The sequence below is a fragment of the Maylandia zebra genome, linkage group LG10 (assembly GCF_041146795.1).
Source record: "Maylandia zebra isolate NMK-2024a linkage group LG10, Mzebra_GT3a, whole genome shotgun sequence".
Classification (NCBI taxonomy): domain Eukaryota; kingdom Metazoa; phylum Chordata; class Actinopteri; order Cichliformes; family Cichlidae; genus Maylandia; species Maylandia zebra.
This window is the reverse complement of record NC_135176.1, coordinates 30,296,770-30,318,243: the sequence shown is the minus strand read 5'-3', so window position 1 is coordinate 30,318,243 and position 21,474 is coordinate 30,296,770. Positions and strand designations below refer to the sequence as shown.

The 21,474-nt window shown below is 38.7% G+C and overlaps 1 protein-coding gene across 1 annotated transcript in view; it reads left to right on the top strand.

Moving 5' to 3' along the window:
* The window catches only part of LOC101481280 (polypeptide N-acetylgalactosaminyltransferase 10), a 133,997-nt gene that overhangs the window by 42,640 nt on the left and 69,883 nt on the right, over positions 1 to 21,474 (top strand). The window contains exon 4 of the mRNA XM_076889426.1: positions 1,506 to 1,672. Coding sequence (XP_076745541.1) covers positions 1,506 to 1,672 — 167 coding nt within the window. The remainder of the gene's footprint in view (positions 1 to 1,505; positions 1,673 to 21,474) is intronic.

Sequence of the window (21,474 nt, the reverse complement as noted above, 5' to 3'; positions counted from 1 at the left end):
AAGCTTCTTACAGAAGACGTTACAGGTCTGTGAGAGCCAGAGATTTTCCTTGTTTGAGGTGACCAAATACTTATTTTCCACCCTAATTTACGAATAAATTCTTTACAAATCCTACCATGTGAATTCATGGATTGTTTTTTCACATTCTGTCTCTCACAGTTGACGTGTACCTCTGGTGCAAATTACTGACCTCTGTCATCATTTTAAGTGGGGGAACTTGCACAATCGGTGGCTGACTAAATACTTTTTTGCCCCACTGTATATCTCCAGTCCATCTGCAATTTATTTAGGTTACACTTCATCGAGCAGGTTGAAAAGGAATAAAGCTATTTTTGCAACTTTTTTGGTCATTAAAAATATTAAAAGATTATTAGGAAAAATGTGCAAATCTTCCTCCTAACTTCTAAAAATAAAGATTTCTTCCTCTTCTTGTAACACAACAGCTCATTGAATGTCCTTGAATGTTAGACTGTAGCTCAACAGAATAAGACATCTGAAAATGTCGTCTTCACAAAAATCAAAAACTGTCCCTGATTTAAATTTGGCCAATCAGTGCTCATAGGTCATGTCATTGTGTGCTTCAAACTTGCACTTGTACACAGAAAGTATTTAAACTGTTAATCTGTTTTAAGCTGGCCTTTTCAAGTCAAGGACCTTCACTGGTGATGAGAGCTGGATCTCAAACTCCAATCCAGAGACCAAACAACAGTTTTCAGCTCGCAGCATCCAAGCTTGAAAGCAACGGTCAGGTGACCAGTAACGTGTTTGTTTTTCCAGCGTTCACAGGGTTTTGCTGTGAAACTTGATGTTCAGACTGTCAATGCAGTGTTCTGCTTTAACAAACTGAACTATGGTGTGTATCTACCATAGTGTTTTGGCACAAAGTGGATGGAAAATGCAGGCCATTACTGGTCACACCAACACAGTCGTTGCTCATCAACCACTTGTTCCAAGATTTATCTCCTGTAGATGTATTACCCATGTGAATACTGTAATAGGGACAACTTTGATCAGAACAGACCAATAGTGACCAATTCCAGGGAGCAATCCAAAATTACATTTCTGTTGGGGCCAAACGAAAAGGCCTATAATCCTTTATGGAGTTGGAGGCCTTTGTTATCACGCCTTGAATTATAGCTATTTTTCACTATTGTCTGTCATTTTCTAGATGAGATTTCAGAGTACTACTGAGCATTGGATTGGTTTGTCGTACTCCCCCGCCCCCCACCCCTTTGCATGTACTACACAGAAAGCAGAAGGCGGGAACCGCAGTAGCAACAACCGATTTCAGAATACCACTGAGCTTTGGATTGATTTTTCCTAGAAAGAAGTGTGTGTCGAGATTGTTCGTGGTTGTTAGTATTACTAACAGTAATTGGGCATCGAAGTCATCAAACTTTGTCCAGTAGTTAATGAGATACTTCACACTGGCTAAAAATATATTATTACATATTTCCCTTTTGTCTATTTCCCCTCTTATTTGTGTCTTCCATGTGTTTGTGTAGCTGTAAACACAAGCTGTATGCAGAGAAGCTGCCCAACACCACAATCATCATCCCGTTCCACAACGAGGGCTGGTCGTCGCTGCTCAGGACGGTTCACAGCGTGCTGAATCGCTCTCCCCCACAGCTCATAGCCGAGATCATCCTGGTCGACGACTTCAGCGACAAAGGTACACAGCGCACACACGCTCATCACTACTGAGGAGAAAACACCTGCGTTCGTGTACATACGCACAGTCTGTGTGGCTTGCTACAGATAACTGAACTTTAGGTGAACTATTTCTGCTGTTCTGTCCTCCCCTGCTCCTTTCCATGCACAAACACAAACCACTGAATCATTTGTTTGCTAGTAATGTTGACTGTTGCACAAATACCGAGCTGCTCAGAAGTAAACGTGGCGGCCAGCTTCTGCGGAGGCCTGAAAGTGATCCCAAGACACTCATGCGTATGTATATTATAAACAGACCGGGAGAGAAATGGAGACACTCTCTCTCATAGTGGTGAGTCAGGATTTCAGAAATGTATCTCACTGGGCCTGTCGGCCATTTCTTAACAAGACTAGAGTCTTGTTGCTGAGAGCCTTGCCTAAATTCACTTCTGAGCATTTGGTTGGTTGTTCTTGCCAGTATGGTCAGTAAAAGTACAATAAAATAAGAAACATAATGCATACTGCAGAAATCTTATTTGTAACCCATTCAGTATAATTCCAAGAATATTATTTCTATCTGCAGTAGTAATACTTGGGGTCAAGGCTGTTTTCTAGGTCCTTCCTATTAAGCTGGGCCATATCATACCGTTCATGGTAATACCGGTATAATGTTGGGCAACGATAAGAAAATGAAATATCGCGCTAGAATATGGGTAAAACGCACATGCGCAGTGCCTATGTTTTCATACGCACATAGCGGCGACGGAGAATGAGAAGAGCGAAAGCGGATTGGTTTGTAAAAATGCTGCAACTTCAGTGGTGTGGAACTGGTTTGGCTTTCGTCCGTCAGATACACAACAAAACACTATCTTTGGTAGAGCATGCTAGCGGGCCGTCGTTATTACTGTTTTTTGGAAAATACGGCACACTTAAAATCAATCCTTTAATTTTTCTGAAAGTCGACAGTGCCCCTTATAATCCCGTGTGCCTTATGTATGAATTCTGGTTGTGTTTACTGACCTCGAAACGATTTTATGTACACGGCGCTCGAAAATCTGTCAAATGTTTCAGTACGACTTTGCTACGAAGCCGCACCGCTTGATGGATTGTCGGAGCATTACAGCTATCGTAGGCAGGCGCCTCGCGGAGTGATACGTACTGTGCTTCAACATAATGTTACTGTATTGTGTGTGTATAACCTCTTTTTAAGTTTTGTGCATATTATACATGGTTATGCTGAGGATGTGTCGGCCAGTTTCCACTGGAAATGCCTTTTAGTTAAACTGTCAGCAAGGAATTTGCATTTGCACTGTTAAATTTTTATAGAACTTTAATGCAGATAAAAAACAGCTGCTTGTTTAAGTGAAAATGCATTGATGTTTTTTTTCCCCTAATAAAGTTGTGGAGTTGTAAAGTATTTTGTCTAGTGTCAATTATATCGTCAGTTATATCGTTATCACAAATTTTCAAATGTAAATCGTGATAAATATTTTTGGTCATATCGCCCTGCTCTACTTCCTATCCTCGTTTCAACTTACTTTACGCAGGCAGCTGTAGCAAAAACCCAACACAGACCACTTAGAACAGCTATGATACTGAATAAGGCAGAAACAGCAGGAAAGGGACAGCTGGGTTTCAAAGAGGCTTGCAGTGGCGCAGCAACTTAGAGGAGTTGGTGTGGTTCAGCTAATTTGGTGGTGGCCCAAACTAATATTACACTTGGTTATATTAAATGCAAGTCCTAACCAAGCTCTATGTGCGAGCTCGTAACATCAGCTGAGCTTTTTTGTATCATTGTAATAATGCCAGGGCAAATGTTTAGCTTAAGCAGCTAATGCTAGATGTTTGTCATGGCTGTTTGTGTATTTTCCTTCTAAAATCGACACCGTGGGTTAGTTTTCAAAGCAAAGCCTAAAGCTTCCCTGTCTGCATAAAAAGAATTTATATTGTTAATGTGTTCGGAGCTGCTGCCTGCAGCCGTCTCTGAACAGATGCTGATGATGAGGGGGTTCTGTGGCCCGGCTAGTGTTAGTGAGGTTAGCAGCAGAATAATCTACTTTCTGGTGTGAACCGGTATTCTCACACAGACAGCTTAATCAGTTTGAACTCTGGAATTAATGTACAGCTTTGAACCCTTACATAATAAATCGGGGGGACAAGTGCAATGTTATCAGCAAGGCCTCGATGGAGGTGAGAACACGATATTAATCACGAAGCCTGCTGCAAAGCCACCGTGTGATGCATAATTTCAGGTTCACTTTTCCAGCTCCTTAGATATTAAATAATTTATGGAGAAAAAAGAAGAAGAAGAAACTGGCATGAAGGAGGATTTTTACTCGACTTTCAGAGGTGAACTGCTCTTGTCGGTTGTTAAGGAGACAGGTAACCGCTCACATTTTATCAAACCCTGTCACTTTCTTTCAGGCTGATTAACAATCTCCGTGCTCCATGGCAGCAGGCTAGCCCGCAGAGTTACTGATGGCCTGTTATATTAATTGGCGCTGTTTTGTTTTGGTGCCTCACTGCTGACATGAGGAAGATAAACAATTGATGAGATGTTTTTGTCAGTGCAGTTATATTTTCTGAGGTGCTAATTAGTACCAGGTTTATATGTTGTGTAATTATAGCCTTGTTGCAGAGCGGCGTTTCAGGAACAGCCTCTTCTCTCCTTTTAATATCATAATTAATGCAACTATTCCTGTTTGACTTAGAGGATACCTGATGATTTATATTATCTCTGTGCTTGCTGTGCTCAGCTTTGTGTTGTATTGACGCAACAGAACTTTTCTCTTTGGGTTCAGGAAAGTTTTAAGTGGATTGTGAACTTCTGCTCATTTCAAGCTAATTTAACTTCTTGTGATGTTATTTTTAGATGTTAAAAGTGTAAGAATCTTAAAATAGATTAAATTAAATGTGAAATTAGAGTACTGTTGTTCCCAGTTTACATAAATTGCAATTTTGTAATGTGCGTGTAGGTGTGTGTGTCAGCTTCAGATCAGTTCTTGTGCTCAAAAGTTAGAATTCAAAAGACTATTATTGGAACCGAACATCATGTTTAATGAACATGCAGATGAAAGATGTAGCTCTAAAGTTATATACTCGATTAAATCCTCCCCTGAAAATCATTTTCTTGCGTCTTTTGAAGATAACATTGTTTATTTAAGTTTAATGTGTTGCTATAGATTTTCACTTTCTTTGGTCAACCAAAAAGGAAAGGGAAGCGGTTGCTGGAGCTGTACGTGGAAGTCATCATTATTGTAAATACTAAGAAGGGAGTTTTGGGTAGGAGATTTTCTTTTTTTTTTTCCTTTTTTTCTTTTTTTATTCTAATGCATTATTTTAAAAAATGGGACCAGACATTGACTTAAGATACTTAAAAGCAAGTCGAATTAGTACAAGCACTGTGACAGGTTAGTGAGAGTGAGGGTTATTGCTTTGTAACAGAAGGCTGCAAAAGGAGGTGGGAAAGAAGGATGATGAAAGTTGAGGGGAAAAAAGGCACTAGGAAGAGAAAAAAAAAAAAGATTATAACTGTCAATATTTTAATCGTTAAACTGTGGCTGCCTTGTTGGGATGCATAGGTGTAAGATGCGTTACTTACAGGTCTTTTTGGTAATTTGTCAAACTGTGGCACTCTGGTTTGGGGCATCTTTGAAAATTTTGAAGTTATTCCTGACGTGACTTTTTGTGTTGTTTTTTTGTGTGTTTTTTTTGGGGGGGGTTGGTAGCATCAGAGAATCCTAAATAATGTAGATGTCCAATGAATAATGCCGAATTATTGTTTCTTAATTCATCAGCTGTTTTGAATTTGTGTGGTAATGCATGTATTGTGAAAAGAATAGATAAATTTACATATTTGAGTCCCGGTTTGGTTGAAGCTTTAAAACATTCAGGTCACTCAGTACTCCAAATCATTATTATTGCAGCTGGTCCACCACTGTAATTCTGCCTCTAGATGACAAATAAACAAGCACGTTTTTGTTTTGTGATTCTGAGAAACTGACAAATTAAATCTGTCTCATGCAGTGTTGTAAAGTTTCAAAATCCACTCTTTCCTTGTGCTCCTTCTAATTTGAGGGTTTGAACTTCTTCACTCCAGCTATGGAAGAACTGTGAAATCGAATACAAGCTTATTGTAGGTTATTTCTTTCTTTTTTTTTGAGTGACTCAGTCAGTTATACTTTTTTGTATATTGACTGATTGCAAAGCACAGCCTGCCTCCTAACACAAAGAACAAAGCCACACAGAATAATTGACTGTGGCTGCTGAGCATTCACACCTATAGATGATTTCAGGAATACCTTAATGGGTTCTGATGCCTAGTGGTATTTAGTTGAAAGAGACTTGAATATCCACAAGTAATCTGAAGAGAAATAAATCAGTGTCATTATAAAATGAAGCCCAGAGGACGATCAATGATGAGACCTAGAAGTGTGACAATAATGTGGCTTTATAGTGTGAATTATCTAACTGAGTATTGCAAAGGTTGTTGTGATGACTCATGCCTATGACCACACAAAGGTCACTGTTCAGTTGTTTTTGCAGTACCATATGGCATTGCCAGGTGTCAACATTTTATTAAAAAAAAGAAAAAAAAAGCAGACTTTATTTACCCTCTAATATGTTAAAGAAGTTTTATTCTGAGCATATTATCATAAAAAATTCAAATAAAATTGAAGGAAGAAACTGGGTAAATGGAAATGTGCACAATTTCTGATGATTTGGTAAGATTTTATTTTTATAATTTCTTACTGTTAAAAAAAAAAAAAAAAAAAGTTAGACTAGACTCTGTATTGTCATCATACATATACAACCAAATTGTGGAATATTAAATACAATCTTTGTAGTATCTTCAGTTCTCAACTGTGTTCAATCCAGGATCATTCATGAATTTTAACCAATGGGAGATGAAGTGAGGATAATGTCATAGGAATACCAAAAACAGAAAAAACACTTATTACATTACATTTTTGTAATACCATTTACAGGTGTGGATTCAAACGGTAAACTTTTAGATTTTTGTATGTTAAAGCAATTAATAACTTCATAAGTGAGTTATGCCACTACTGGGCAAGTAAAGTACTGTAATGTACATAAACAACGTCTTAGTATATAGAAAATAATGTCGTATAATATAGAATGAATGGTTTACGGTATAGCTGTAGCTGTATATACATAATTTCTCCATAGGCATCAGTATTTACAGTGTTTAGATGTGTTAAAATGCGCTACGTTGTTGTCAAAATGTCCTATAATTGTACAACAGTTTGTTACAGTGCAGTAAAAATGCAGAAAATCTATTTCCAGAGTTAATTTATTGTGTTTAAAAAAAAAAAACACCACTTAAATAAGTAGTGTTGGGGAGACACAGTCTAAAGTTCTATATACAAGAGAAGTGCACTGTGGTAACCTCGTATTGTACATTTTGCTTGTACAGGCAGCAGTTCAATAAAGCTGGGACTGTGACTTGAAGCTTCTCAAAACCAGCAAAGACTGCTCCTCCCAAACTGAATAAGCAATGTAACATTCACAGATGTTTCTTTTTTCAGTTTATCAGGCGCAAAAAAACACATACTGAGTGAATCAGTTATTACAGAGACAGCACACTGGGATAGATGGGGTATGATTACAGTGGTGTCCTCAGGCAACCGAACAAAAGTGCACAAGAACATAAATTCAGTTCCACTGCAAAGCAGACATGGGCGTTTATCAAGAGGTTGATGTGCAAATTTATGCATCGCTCTGTGATGAAATGGGAAATAATTATAATGGGGGGGAAAGGGGAATTTAATTTGGATGAGATGGAGGATGGAGAGATATGGATAAACTCATCAGAACAAGCTGGAGGAGAGAACTTCTGTTGTAGCTCTGAACTACTAGAACACATCAAAGTGGATTATAAAATAAGAGCACTTTTTATTTTTTATGGTTTCCCACATTATTTATTATGCTCATGCATTTATGTCTTCATTTCTAAATGCCAAATAATGTTACAAAAAGTCATGAATATATCTGAGCAGTTCAGCAGGCCATCAGTTACCATGGCAGCTTGAGGTGATCATTTATTATGAATAGGAAGAAAAGTTTTTTTTGTTCAAACTATAGAAGGGGTGTCAGGTCCCTATGCTGTAATCCAGGTAAGAACATCCCAGGTTGATTCTGCTCATCTGAACACAACATATTTATCACGCAGTTGATAAAAACACTGCAGTCAGATGAGCAAAATCATCTTTTTGTCTATAATCATGTAAATTTCTACTGATGTTAGCATTTGATTGTAAAATTGAATTCAAACTGCCAATAATAGCTTGTTGATCTTCAGGGGTTTAGGTTTGGGATATTACAGGTTGTGCTGTGCTTGTGTCACCTTGTTAGCGGGCTAGCGGCTGAAAATGTTTTACAGGCATTGCCTGATAAACTTGCATGTGGTGTTGTTCTGTCTTAAGTGGCATCTTCAGTGCAGAAGAATTAGTTATGTATTCATCTTGTGTCTTTTATAAGAAGAAATTACTTAACTTTGAAGCCTTCTTTTAGATTTATTAATCTCATTTTAAGTCTATAGATGTCATCACAAGTACTAAACAAAACAAATTATTCATACTTATTTTTAGCTAATGAGAAAACATTTGTTAATTCCAGACATTGTGTGAACTTGACATCTTAGCAGGGTGAACATTTGTCCACATTGGTTTGTCCTTCTGCAGTGGGAACCAGCTGCACCAAGGACAGCACAGGTAACTTTTAAAATAATCTGCACTCTGAGCACCGTGGGAAATATATATAGACTTCCCACAAAACCCATCTGACCCCTGCCTTGAGTGTTATGATCCTAGACTCATGAACAAGCCTAAGCTACAGGAAAGCTTTTTGCTACTCCTTTGTTCTTTGATTCTCATCGTTACTGTTTACCTTTAAACAAAACAAAACTAACTTGCACAACATAATCTCTCTTTAAACCAAAGCCCAATGTAAACCAACCCCACAAAAAAGTAAGCTATTTAGTGTATCCGAAGCCAATGCGGTCAACACAGCCAGACTCCAAAGCAGCAGATTAAAATATACATTTGAAGTTGTCCTTTTAAATGTCATCTTTAATTATGCAACCTGTTTGGGAAAATACAAAAAGAAACGTTCACACTTTTCTGTACAAAATGTTCGCTGCCAAGTAATGTTTGTGTAAAATCTCTGCTGTAATTTCAAAGTGATGATTGATTTGGCTGTTGCCACCCACCGGCGTGGAAGAAAAATATTACATTTAGCAATATTTGCATCCACATTCATCTGTTTTTCAATACGTTGCACCTTGTCAGGGTAACGTGATCCCTACCTCGCTGTACCCTTCTCACACACGCTCGCCCACGCTTACCTCTGAGCTGCTGGAGAAGTTCATTCAGGCAGAACACTGACTCATAGGTAACACGCAAAACACTGAAACCTGCTGTTTTTGTCTTCTGTCTTCTTTTATCTCCTGTCTTCCCTCCCGTTCTTCTTCTTTTTGCTGTTCTCCTTCTCTGCATTTTCCCTGCATGTCTCTAATCTTTTCTTTAAATGTTCACGTTTCTGTTTTGTCATTTGTTTTGTCTTATCTTTAGGATAAGACATGTCTGCCCTGTTTCATCTCTTTGACGTCTCATCTTGTTTGTGCTTCTCCTTTCTTACTTTTCAACTGTACCAAAAATAAAAAATAAGATGAGTTAATGTAACTTATTTTAACACAGCTGTTACTAAATTAAATAGTAAAGTTAATCCAGCACAGTATGTGAAATTTGTGTGGCTCATCCTGTGTTTTAAGTCAGCTCTGCTTATTTGCAAGTTTAATGCACTTAATGCTATTTTTTTTAGTTAATGTTTGCACTATATTCCACACTAAGGCTGTTCAATATAAGGATATTTATCGGATGATAATATAAAAACATCTATCGTTTCATTTTACGCTATCGTTTGTTTCATGGTGTCGCAAAATAAACTGTTTACGGAAATATTTTTCATTGTTTTGATGGTCATTATAGTGGCTATATTAATTTGTTAAAGTTCTCTCTTATATTTAATATGACAACACTACGGACAGACAAGCAACTGTTTTTACGCGTTGTCGTTAGCAACCACGACGGTAAAACAATGGCGTTGCTCCGCCTTCCGCTTGTTTGTTTTGCAAATAAACCTTTCACAATAAAGCTCAAGATCCTGTTGAGGCTTTTCAAAATAAACTAAATCGTGAAAGAGTATGCGGAGTTTTACGGATGAGAAACAAAAAAGAGGCGTTAGGTGCTAAAAAATAAACCTTAGACTCAAACATTAGAACAGGCTTTCTAGAGCACGCCGTGTAATAAATACTCGCAAAGAAAACGGCGTCCGTTACAACTTATGTCTAAAAATGTATAGCTAAAAGTCTCAACTTTAGGTACACAGCACCCAGCTGAACACACTTCATGCAAGTCGAGCTGCTCAAGATTCACAGAATTTACAGAAAATGTAAAAATTTTGTGATTTATATCGTTATCGGGATGATAGATGTCTTATATTGGGATATGAGATTTTGGTCATATCGCACAGCCCTATTCCACACACTGCAGAAGTACAGTGACACGGTACACAACATAAGTTATTGGGGAAAAAAATACAGTCCCGATCCAAAGTTTAAGACCACTTAAAAGTTTAGGACCACACCTCCAAAAAAAACTCTAGTTCAAGAAGACAAGGCCTTTGTTTTTGAAGCTCTTCAGTCTCAGATTCTGATGGTTATGGGTCTGCAGTCGACACCAGTAACACCCTTAATTTGGGTCGACGATCGTCCAGTGTCTTGACGGACGGCCAATTGGAACCATCAGCGCAGTGCTGGTTACATTTTTTTGGGGGTCTTCCACTTGACTTTTTTTGTTCCATAACCATCAGGATCATTTAAGAAATCCCAAAAACCTGTCTTACTGCATCCCACCTCAGCAGCGATGGCACACATTCAGCAACCCTTTCCCCTTTGCCATCAGAACATCATGACAGTGTGACTACCTGACAGAAAATGACACATTTTTGCACAGATTTGGCCTTTTAAAGGCATGTGGTCTTAAACTTTTGATCAGCTGTGAAACGGCTTGTTTCATTTTAAGTGTTGTTTTCAGTAAATTGCATGCTCAAAAAATGTTTTGTCTCAGTCCCACTTCTTCTTGTTGCATGTTGAAGCTCTACTTTGGAACCTTGTTAAGATCCAACCATGCAAAGTATGAATTTTTTTTCTTCTTTTCTTTCATTTTATTTTTGGTGCCATTTTTTCAAGTGGGCTTAAACTTTTGATCAGGACTATATGGGAACACACCTACAAAGCTGAGTGTAGGCAACTACGCTCTTCTTTAAATGAAGTTAAATGCACAAATTTAGCTCAAGCTATGACTGCATTATGTGGCTTTGAATCCATTTCAGTGTGGTGGGTTTACTTTTTTTTTTTTTTTTTTTTTTTAGTGGTTTAATATCATATGTTATCTGACTTTGACATTTCTTCATATTTCAATTCTTGGTTATTTCTGTTGACTCTTGCTTGCTTGTTTTATTTGCCCTGACTGTTGCAAAACTTTCCAGCGTCGTTCATTTGTCATCTCACATTAATGCATTGTTGTCCTTTTTATTTACATTTTTTTTTTTTTTTTTTAAATTAGTTTTCTTGTGGTCTTTTACCTCACGGCTGTGACATTTTGCAGTTGCAGACAAAGAACAAAACCCGCCAATGGGCAAACTATGTAATGGATCTTATTGGAACACACAAACCTGACATTCAGAGAGTAGTTCCTGTAGTGCTTTTTCCCCTTTTTAGATCTAAACCAACATGTTTCCTGTCTAATTGCTCGATGTTGTCAGTAATGTAGTAACAGCAGTTCTGAGCAGTCTCCCTTTTCAAATGACTTCCTGAAACAGATTCGCTTTGTGAGCTAAATGGAAATAAATTTCTTTGTATCAAGTCTGCTGTGTTGCAGTAAAATCTTGGAGTATTTAGTTAACAAGTAGTTTATAATCACTTTTCATTTGTTTTTTGTTATTTTGAGTATTTTAATTGCTGTATTTTTTTTTTTTTTTTTTTTTTTTACGGTATTTTTTTACTGTTGCCTTCAGCTGCTGTTTCTCAATAATTTTTCAAATTTAGGATAAAACGTTCTTTCATTTTTTTTCTTGCCTTCCTTCCCTCCTTCCATTCCTTTCTCCATCCTTCTGTCTTCCTCATCCATCTTTGCCTTCTTCTTCTCTTCCATTGTTCTTCTTCTCTCTTCTTCCTCCTTTTCATGAACACATTTCATCAAAAGTCATCATATATAAAATCATAAAATTTTATTTTTAATTAATTTTTTTATGCAACGGTTTCAAAAGGACAGCCATCAAATTCCAAAGAGGTCTCAGTCAATGTACATTGATCTGACAGAGTGGATTGGTGGATCTTTTCTAAATTACCACCACTGTTAGTCATGATATGTGTACACTCAGTGCTGTGCACGCCTGTGAGAAGCTAAAGGAATATAAAACTGGCCACGGTGATGCATTGGTGTGAGTCTTAAAATGATCCTGAGTTGTCATCGTAATGTTTTCTGCTCGTTTCTTCTTCTCCTCTTTTTTGGGACTGTGATATGTGTAATCTGTGGGAGTGATCTCCTTCTCTTCCAGGCATCAGATCAACAAAGCTCCTAAATCTGACTCTGGTGGAGCCTTGAGCCTGATTGGCTGCTGGGATTGTTGGCTGCGACATTACTAACCTCAATTCTGCTCTCTTCTAATCTCTTTTGCTGCCGACATGGAAAAACTTTAATCATTAGAAAATGATTGGCAGTAAATATCAGTTTTCATTGTATTTCAATCAAAGAACAAGTGTTGCTCTTTTTTTTTCTTACTTTTTTTTTTATTGCCACTGACATTCAACAGTCATAAAGTAAGAAATTCATCATAGAAAAGCAAGAGGGACCAATTTCCCCTCCTACAATGGTCTCAGTAGAAAATGATATGATGTACCCTCAGCACCTGCTGGGTTTTGATTAAAGCCTACGACTGAAAGAAAGAATTCTGCTTCTGGTCCAAAATCAGCCCCCTTTCTTTTTCCTTCTGTAGATGAGAGGGAATCTCATCATATGATCTGTCATGGCATGCCTGAGGTTGATTACTCAGCAGAGTACCACGCACACGTTATCGTTAAAAGAACACATAAAGCACTTTTATTTGGTAATAACCTAAATCATTATCAGATGAAGAAAAGAGGATTACCTTATCTACTGTGTACGTATAGTAAATGATTAAAAACACCATGACATAGGCTCCCCTTATCCTTAAAATTGCACTAATCAACACTTCCTTTCCTACAATAGATGATATTACTGCAGGTAATTTGATTGGCATTGCATAAAGTGATTAACCCACGGTGCATTCTCACCTGATCCTGCAGGTTCCCTGAAAGAGTTGGTTTTCCAGCTGTTTGCTTTGCCATTTCAGCCCTTCATTTTACTTTGTTTCACGCCCATTGCTTCTACTAAGCTTTGAACCAAATGAGAATGATGGCAGACAAAGTTTGTAACTAGTTGGTGAGCATAATGGAGCGTTCAATGGCAAACAAAGAAATGTTTGGGTTTTTTTTTTCCCAATTCCGTATTAGAAAGCTGAGAAAGGTCATTGTTGAAGGATACTTATAAAAAGCTGTACTGAGATTTTTCAAAGAACTTTATCCATTAGAACCAATAACACCTCCAAACATGTCAGTATTTCAACTTTGCACTTTTAACAATCACAGTTGCTACACTAGAGAAAACCGTGGTTGAAGACCGTAGCGCCACCAAACTCTCTGCAGTGATGTCATTGACCTTGAAATTGTTGCTATGAATCTAAGATCAGGTCTTTGTCTTTAACTGATAAATTGGCAAAAATGTACATGGATGTCAAGCAGTTTAACCGCCAAATGGCGTAGGCAGTTGTCAGCCTTGCTCTGACATAAGAACATGACCTGAACACAACCGTTAGCTACTAGCTGACTTGGGTCCCCTAGTACAACCGTCCCCAACGTTTTTTGTGCCACAGACCAGTTTAATGTCAGACAATATTTTCACGGACCGGCCTTTAAGGTTTCACGGATAAATACTACAAAATAAAATGATACGCCCAAGACAAAAACGATGGTGTTTTGTAAATATAATAATAAACACGAATTCATGTGTAATTGTGTAACTTTATTATCAGCGTCCTCCTGAAATGCGCCAACAACACTGAGAGTAACATCCTCCCCTCTGCCCCTTAATGCTCTCTGATCGCTATGGTAACACGTAAATATTTCTATCAAAATAAGAGACACAACTACAACACGGGAAAAGACCCAGGGAAACAGAGTTAACGCTAAAAACCCTGAAAACCATAAATTTCACACCCGAGCCTCAACTCTGGCAGCCCGGTACCAAACGACTCTGCCCGGGGGTTGGGGACCGCTGCCCTAGTGCAAAGAGATCTGCAAAGATTCTCTCAGATTGACTACAAGATGTTGGGAGTCTGCTTGTGTTTATACATTGGACGACACTTGTATGCAATCCTTTATCAGTCTGTCTGACATTACACCGCGGCTGTTTGGTGACAGATTTCCATCCACCTTGCAATTGAAAGTGGTTGTTGAATGTTGAGGGTGTTGCACCCTTAACCGTTGACCAGTTGGTGATCACAACTGCAAATGTAATAAAACAACCAAGCAGCCACCGACTTTTTTTTCTTTCTGTCTCTTTCCCTTCCCTGTCTTGTTTTACTCTACAATGATTGAACCATGAAACGGTGGTAGGCACTTCAGCAGCCTTATCTCTGGTTCGAACGAGTCGTTAATGTCTGATTTGTCAGCTCTAAAAGTTGTCAATTATCACTTTAATGATTTTTCTCCTCTTAATGAAAAACTAAATTTAGAAAATAAAAGATTTTTTTTTGCTGTGTTGTTAATGATAAAAAAGAAAAACCCAAAGGATTTTGATTTTGCAGCTCCATTCTTTCTCTTTGGCGTCTTATCTCTGGCATATTATTGTGCTCAGACATCGTTGTAGCACAGTTTCATTAAACCAGGCACCATGTGAATCCAGATGTATCCATCACTGTTAACTGTGTTCTGTGACAGTGACGGTCCCGCTCAGCAGGACCACCGAGCCACACTGCAGTATTCACTGGAAGCCTGTCACTGACTTGAGATTGATAGTTGGATTATTCCCTCCGCTGCCTGATGGGATCAATTAGACAACTGTCTGAAAAACAAACATAACATTTGATAACACTGAATTTTAATGAAGGGAGGAAAAAAATCGGTATGGTAGAACGAAAGTATTAAACTTGACACTGATTTGTATTCTCAAATGTTTAGTGAACGGCTCTAATTGTTTCCAAACATGTAATTAGTTCTATATCCTCGGTAGGAAATTTGTTGCCAGCAATTTGAGATGGCATGACACGTCCTAAATGATAGTTATCGTGTTTTGGCAGGAAAATGAAAGTGCTGTGTAGAGGCAGGTGATAAATGGGCATGGGAAATACATTTACTCACAGAGTGAGACAATCAAGAGGCGTGAAACAACATTCAAAGAGGGGAAGATGGGTGAGAGTTAATGGGAATGACAATGTCAGAGATGTGAGCTTGGTGCTTTGTAGAAGAATGAAGCGATTTATGACTTTCATCAGACCATATTAGTGAATACCTTGGACATTAGGTCGTCTCTGGCACACCTGATGGTTGACCATGGTTGATAGATTGCACTGTAAAAGGCACCTTCACATTTGAATGAATACAATGGATAATTAGAACAGAGGTTTAAGAGAAATATGTATAGAAGAGGCCTTTTTTCAGTATGCATAATTTTTTTTTTTTTTTTTCCACTTTTTAGTGTGAGATCAGTGTTGACTTTATATTTGCAAGGACATCTGAGAACATCAGGACCTGAAAAGGGAGCAATTAAATGCTAGTGCCTGGCAAACATTGGCCACTTTGATCAGAGTACTTTACTGACACTGCAATCCGGTTGTTCAGTGATGATGCGACGAATCCTACTTCCGGGCCTAAAGTAGTCTGCGTTTAATATGGCTTTTGTGTTGATAACATGTTTAATGTTATGTATTTTCTTCTATTTGATCTCAAAAAGCTCCTAAAACAGTCAGTGATCACTGTTGACCTCCCTCGGCTTTTATTACCGCTAATCATTTATTTAAGCTCAGTTTTTAAAACCTTAGGATGTAACTACAGCCCAGCCCATGCAGCAGTACATGAATGACTAACCTCGTATTGTGGATGGATTATCTCAGTTGTTCTCCTGGCTGAAGTTTGGTCCTTTTACAGCATCCTGCCATGCGATTACATTTGTTCCTGACCACCGAGAACACTCACGTTAACTTTTATCGAGTGGAAAAAAAGTTAGCTTGTTTATATTATGCTAACATAGCTGTGTCGCTAGCACATCATTATATAGCAGCTAGCCCAACTTCAGTAACCCTACAAACGTCACTGCTGTTTAGTTTTCTGTCTTCATTTATGCTGGAAGTGATAACAGAGCTGTACGTTTTAATTTGTTTCCAAAACCCTGCAGTCAGGACATGCTATATTGTATTTAGATTGAAGCTAGCGAGCTAACTCCCTGCTAACTTCTAACTCCGTTAAATGTCATAAATTCCGTTTTCATGGATGCCTGGATGTTAAACTCAATTGTTACACCTGGTAGAGCAGAACGCTGATCATTTTATTAAAGATGAAAGACTTTAGACAGTTTTTCAACTCTCACTAATGCCATAGTGATCGTTTGATATATGGACCTGCAGCGGAGTTTAGGCCCAGACACGGCTAGTGACGTCAGACTGAACAACCGGATATCAATTGAGAACTTTAAATTTGGGAAAATAGTCCCCCTCTTTTGGGGGTTACAGTTATTATAGTCATCATACACATTCCCTTTTCCTCGCACCATAAAAGGTAAGAAAACTAAACCTTTTCGGTGGTTACTGTCAGTCATTTAAATGCATGAACTGTTCCTCTGCCTTAGTAAATGCTTTGAGTCATTGGTGTCAATTAGTCCTAGAATTTCATAATGGCATTTCCATTTGAGTGGATAGTTTGAAACAATCAATTTTGTGTCTTTTTATTTCCTGATTTTAATACCTGCTGTGTTTTTAGATAGATGGCATACTTTTAGTTTTATAGAACATTACTGGGAGAATCACCGCAGCTTTTTTTTAAGTCTCTGGAAGTCGAGCATATTATCTGACAGGATTCATCACAGGAACATAGATTAGAAAATGCAGTGAAATTATTTCATTCCTGTATATTTGATTTGATTTTTATTGAACCCTGACAGTTTGTGCTGCTGATGGAACCTTTGAACACTCCCCAGACAACAAAGAGCCAGAAATGTATAGTGCGAAGCAGGGCTGCGGATAAACCACTTAGTTACTTTGGGGTACTTGGTTATTCTAAGCACTGAATGAGTACTTGATTATACGATGTCAGTTTTACCAATGAGAACCTACTTATGCTTATAAGAGACTATAGCATGAAGTATGTGCTGTTCTACTGGGTCAAGTGTTGCAGGGATCTTTCAATAGGTTGGTTGTGCTGCATGTAAATATTGTCTTAGGAGGGTTAGAGAAAGAGAAATTTCCAGAATGTCCAACTATAATCTGTTTTCCTCTTTATTCAGCAGGCTAGAAAGTCCACCTTCAGAATTGGTTTTGGTGTTCTTGCTATTGTTTTGTGGCACATTGTGAACTGGATGAAACACACATCTAAAGCATATCATTAAACACATCTCTTACTGTTTGGCTACCATCTTCTTCTTACTTTGAGGAGTCTCCACATTATGTGGCTCCCTCACACTATTCCTAACATCCACCTTTGTTACACCAGCCCTCTGTATGGCCCCTTACCGACACTCAAGAGTCTTCGGTGGTTTCTTTTTCTCTTACCTGGTGTTTCAAGTATCCTTTCCAGTCTATCCACTGTCTGCACATGTCCAGACCATGTTAGCTTTGCCTCTCTTACTTTTTCTCATAACTCCATAACCTCTGCTGTCACCCCGGACTCATCTCCCACTCCTCCCACTCATCTACATTTACTACCTCTACTCCTTATTTTACCGTTACATCTGTTCTGTGTTGCTTTAAGTTTTATTCCTCTTCTCTCCAGTGCATACCTCCACCTCTGCAGGTTCCCAGCATCTGTTCCCAGCTCTCACTACAGATCAAAATGTCATCTGCAAACATCAGTCCATCGAGACTCCTCCCTGACCTCGTCTGTCAACCTGTCCATCACACTACAAACAAAAAGGGGCTCGGAGCCAATCTCAGATGGAATCCCACCCCCAGCTCGATTCAATCTGTCACTCCTTCCACATACCTCACCGCTGCCTCACTGTCCTCATACATGTCCTGTATCACCGTCACACACTTCTCTAGATCCACAGAGACTCAGTAGTAGCGCCTTCTGACCTGCTCTGTACTTCTCCATCAGCACTCTCAAAGCAAACATCACATCTGTAGTGCTCTTTTTCAGCATGAAGCCACACTGCTGCTCACCTCTCTCCTTAACCTAGCTTCAAAAACTCCAGAGCTGCTTTGCATGTTGAACTGCTCTCTCTGCAGAGCAAAATTGCCACTAATTCACTGCACAGTTGAGAGCAACATTGGGCTGACACAGCTACTCTATATATCATTAATAAAGGTTGACGGTCCTGCAAAAGTCTTGGAGCTTTCTTTTTACAGTTACTATGATGTGGTGCATCTCATGCCTGGGTTCTACTACTTTGATGAGAGCACAAAAACTCATATTATCTCCAACTGACAACAGCTGGTCAGTGTATTGGGGAAGAGCTTGTTATTTTCACAGGCTGGGAGTCGTCTCTGGACGTTTTCTTTGGCTTCTTCAGTGCTTGCTGAAAAGCTGCCTGTTGTCGTTTCCTACTGTATGCTTTAGTAACTCCTTAAACTCTGCGTTTATTGAAACTGGCTTTTCAGATGTGTTTTTCATTCCTGTTTTTTGACATTTTAACACAGAATAGCAGAGCACAGGATTTGCTTTGTTTAGTCATTGGTAGTTTTACAAATATGCATGTGAGTAAATGAGAATGGCACAGTTTCCAATTCTGATATTTTGTGGTAAAGATAATTGGCTTGAAGAAACTAGGAAACAATTGCTCCAAGTACTGACCAAAATAATGAGCCAATTGATGTACAAATATAGGTATCAACATGACCCTGCTGACTATTATTGGCACACTGACTATTATTCATCATTTATTTCATTTGTGATACCTGAAGAACTTTAAAAGTAGCCTGTTATTTCTGTAAATACTTCCTTGTTACCTTTGAACAAATAGGGGAAGAATAGAAACAAAATCAAAACAAAGACCAGGATGTGAGGGAAAAATAAAAGATTGATTGGACAGGAGGTTATTCGTTCTGTATCAGTATTAGTGGGCTAGCGCTGAGAGCTTCTGTGACAATGATTGTGACAAAATTGAGTAGCCTGTTAGCCCTCAACTTAGTAAAGGAAAAAGAAGACAGATGGCAAAAAGAGAAGGATTTAGAAGGACAGAAATAACACAATAGGGCAGGAATCCATTGTACACAAACAGTGTAATGTCAGGAGACATGGATATTCTGTGGACAAAGATGCCTGCGGTCTCAGTGAAACCAGTTAGACCTGCCAACCTGCCCAGCTACAGTAAATGATGAGCTTCAGCTTGGTGAGAGGAGAGAGGGATGAAGGAGGAGGGGTGGCGGTGCGGGGAGGTCAGCTCACTCTTCATTAGGCTGTAATTGAATTTCCACAGCCCGTGCAGGGAGGATGTTCAGCTCTCGCTCTCCCTGCAGGGGACTGTTGGCTTGCTCCAGCTTCCCAACCTCCCCAGTACTTTCAAGGTTAGCTCAGCTAATGGGCTAGTTTCTCCATGGATTTTTCTGCTCACCATCTGTCATCTGCATGTCTGACCATGTAGGCGAGTAGGTGCACACTCCATTATGTGATGCTGTGGTTACTAGAGAAAGAATACAGTAGGGGTGGGCAAAATAGCCCTAAAATTAATATCACAGAATTTTGAGAATTTACACTAACAAAATTTCTGAAATGATATAAAAAGCTGAACAGCGTTTTATTGATGCTCACAGCATGCAGACAGCAACATAAGTAGATGCATTAAGTAAAGGCATTTTCCATTATTCTTTTCCAGTGAGCTACTGTCACTGATGACATTCTTCCGAATTTGAAATGAGAATCTATTGAAACAAGATGCACCAGCAGCATTATAATGTAATAATGGTGAAGCAGCAGAAATCAAATGTAAGCACAAACTGTAAAATAACTGCTTAACACAAGTTTATCCATAACTGTCACATAATAAAACATACATTTTGTACAGATCTTGGTTTGAGCCTTTTAACCATTTGCTTTAACGCCCTCCTTTACGTCAGTCATTTCCATCCACCTCATGTCATATGGAGCGCATCTACTGAGTGCTCCAACGACTGGTGGAGTCATTTTAGATTTGGGTTGCAAAAGTTCCTAAAGTAGTCAAAAAGTTTGTTTCCACTTTTAGAGGATCATTTTCGTGCAAAGTACTGTTTTGTTGGAGGTTGTTGAAGTAACTCGCTTTCCTGGCACTAAATCACTATCGGAGGCTGACACGCCCGGCCTGGTCTTATTGTTGTGCGCACCAGGAAAGGCATGGTGTTGCTATAGCAATATTATTGCCATTACGATGACATTTTTATATTATAAAAGTTCATTGTGAAATAATCATAGAAGATATGATATGGAGCAGCTTTACTAGGAGTGCAGAAGGCCACCTCTGTCCTGACTCAGAGGACTCAGCAGTGTCTTATTGTTAAAGCTGTTCACAGACTCCAAAAATGAGTCTGTAGGTGGCCTGTGTCTAAATCCTCAAGTGACTTTGAACAGTTATAAAAGAGAGTTGGTGTAAATTTTGTATTTTCTTTTTTGTATTCATTGATAATGTGCAAAATAGAACTTCATAAACCTCTGCAATCTTTGTCTTTGTTTTTCACTGGTGGTAGACTATGGTATGGACTATGGCAGATTAAATGAATGAAAAAGTGCTAAATAATGTTTTAAAACATGAAGGTCCAGTGGGACACAGGCAAATGTCTCCTGGCTGCTAACCCTACAGAACTGGAAGCTATGCCACCAGTCTATTTCAGTGTCCTGACTAGATCCCTACGATGGGCACGTTGCCTCTCTGTGGTCGCTATTGTTTCAGCCAGTGCAAAGAAGAGCTGCAGGCAGTAGCCTCAAGGAATGGAGACTATACTTTAAAATCCATATAAATGGTGTACAGCATGTGCTTCTGAGAAGGTGACCCCAGTCGTTCTCAGTGTTCTTGTCTGCATTGCTCACCTGTCATGTCATGTTTAATTTGGGGGAGCTAATGTTGTTTCTCTAATAAAGCCGTTTTGAGGGCCAGGGGGTAAAAGGCGGTGCTTTTTGTATTTTTTTATTTTTTTTTATTTTTTATTTTTATGTTACAGGAGAGGCTGTGCGAAGTAGTGGAGCATGTTATGTTTTATCAAGTGTTTGCCTTTTTAATTGGCGTATGCTTTAGAGATGAGAGCTGTTCTCTGGGGAGGCTGACTTCATTAGCACCTGTAAGCATCCAGATATGTTGGAGAAAAGTGAAAAATTGAGCGAGACAGAGAGCGGCACATAAAGATCTTTGTTTTCCAAAAATTCTTGCCACAAAAGATTTCGATTCAAAACGTGTCCAGTGTTCTGTACCCAGCTGTGACTTACAGGATGAACACCACCACACAAAAGTGAAATATTTTGCGTGTTTCTTTTTTTTTTTTGGGGGG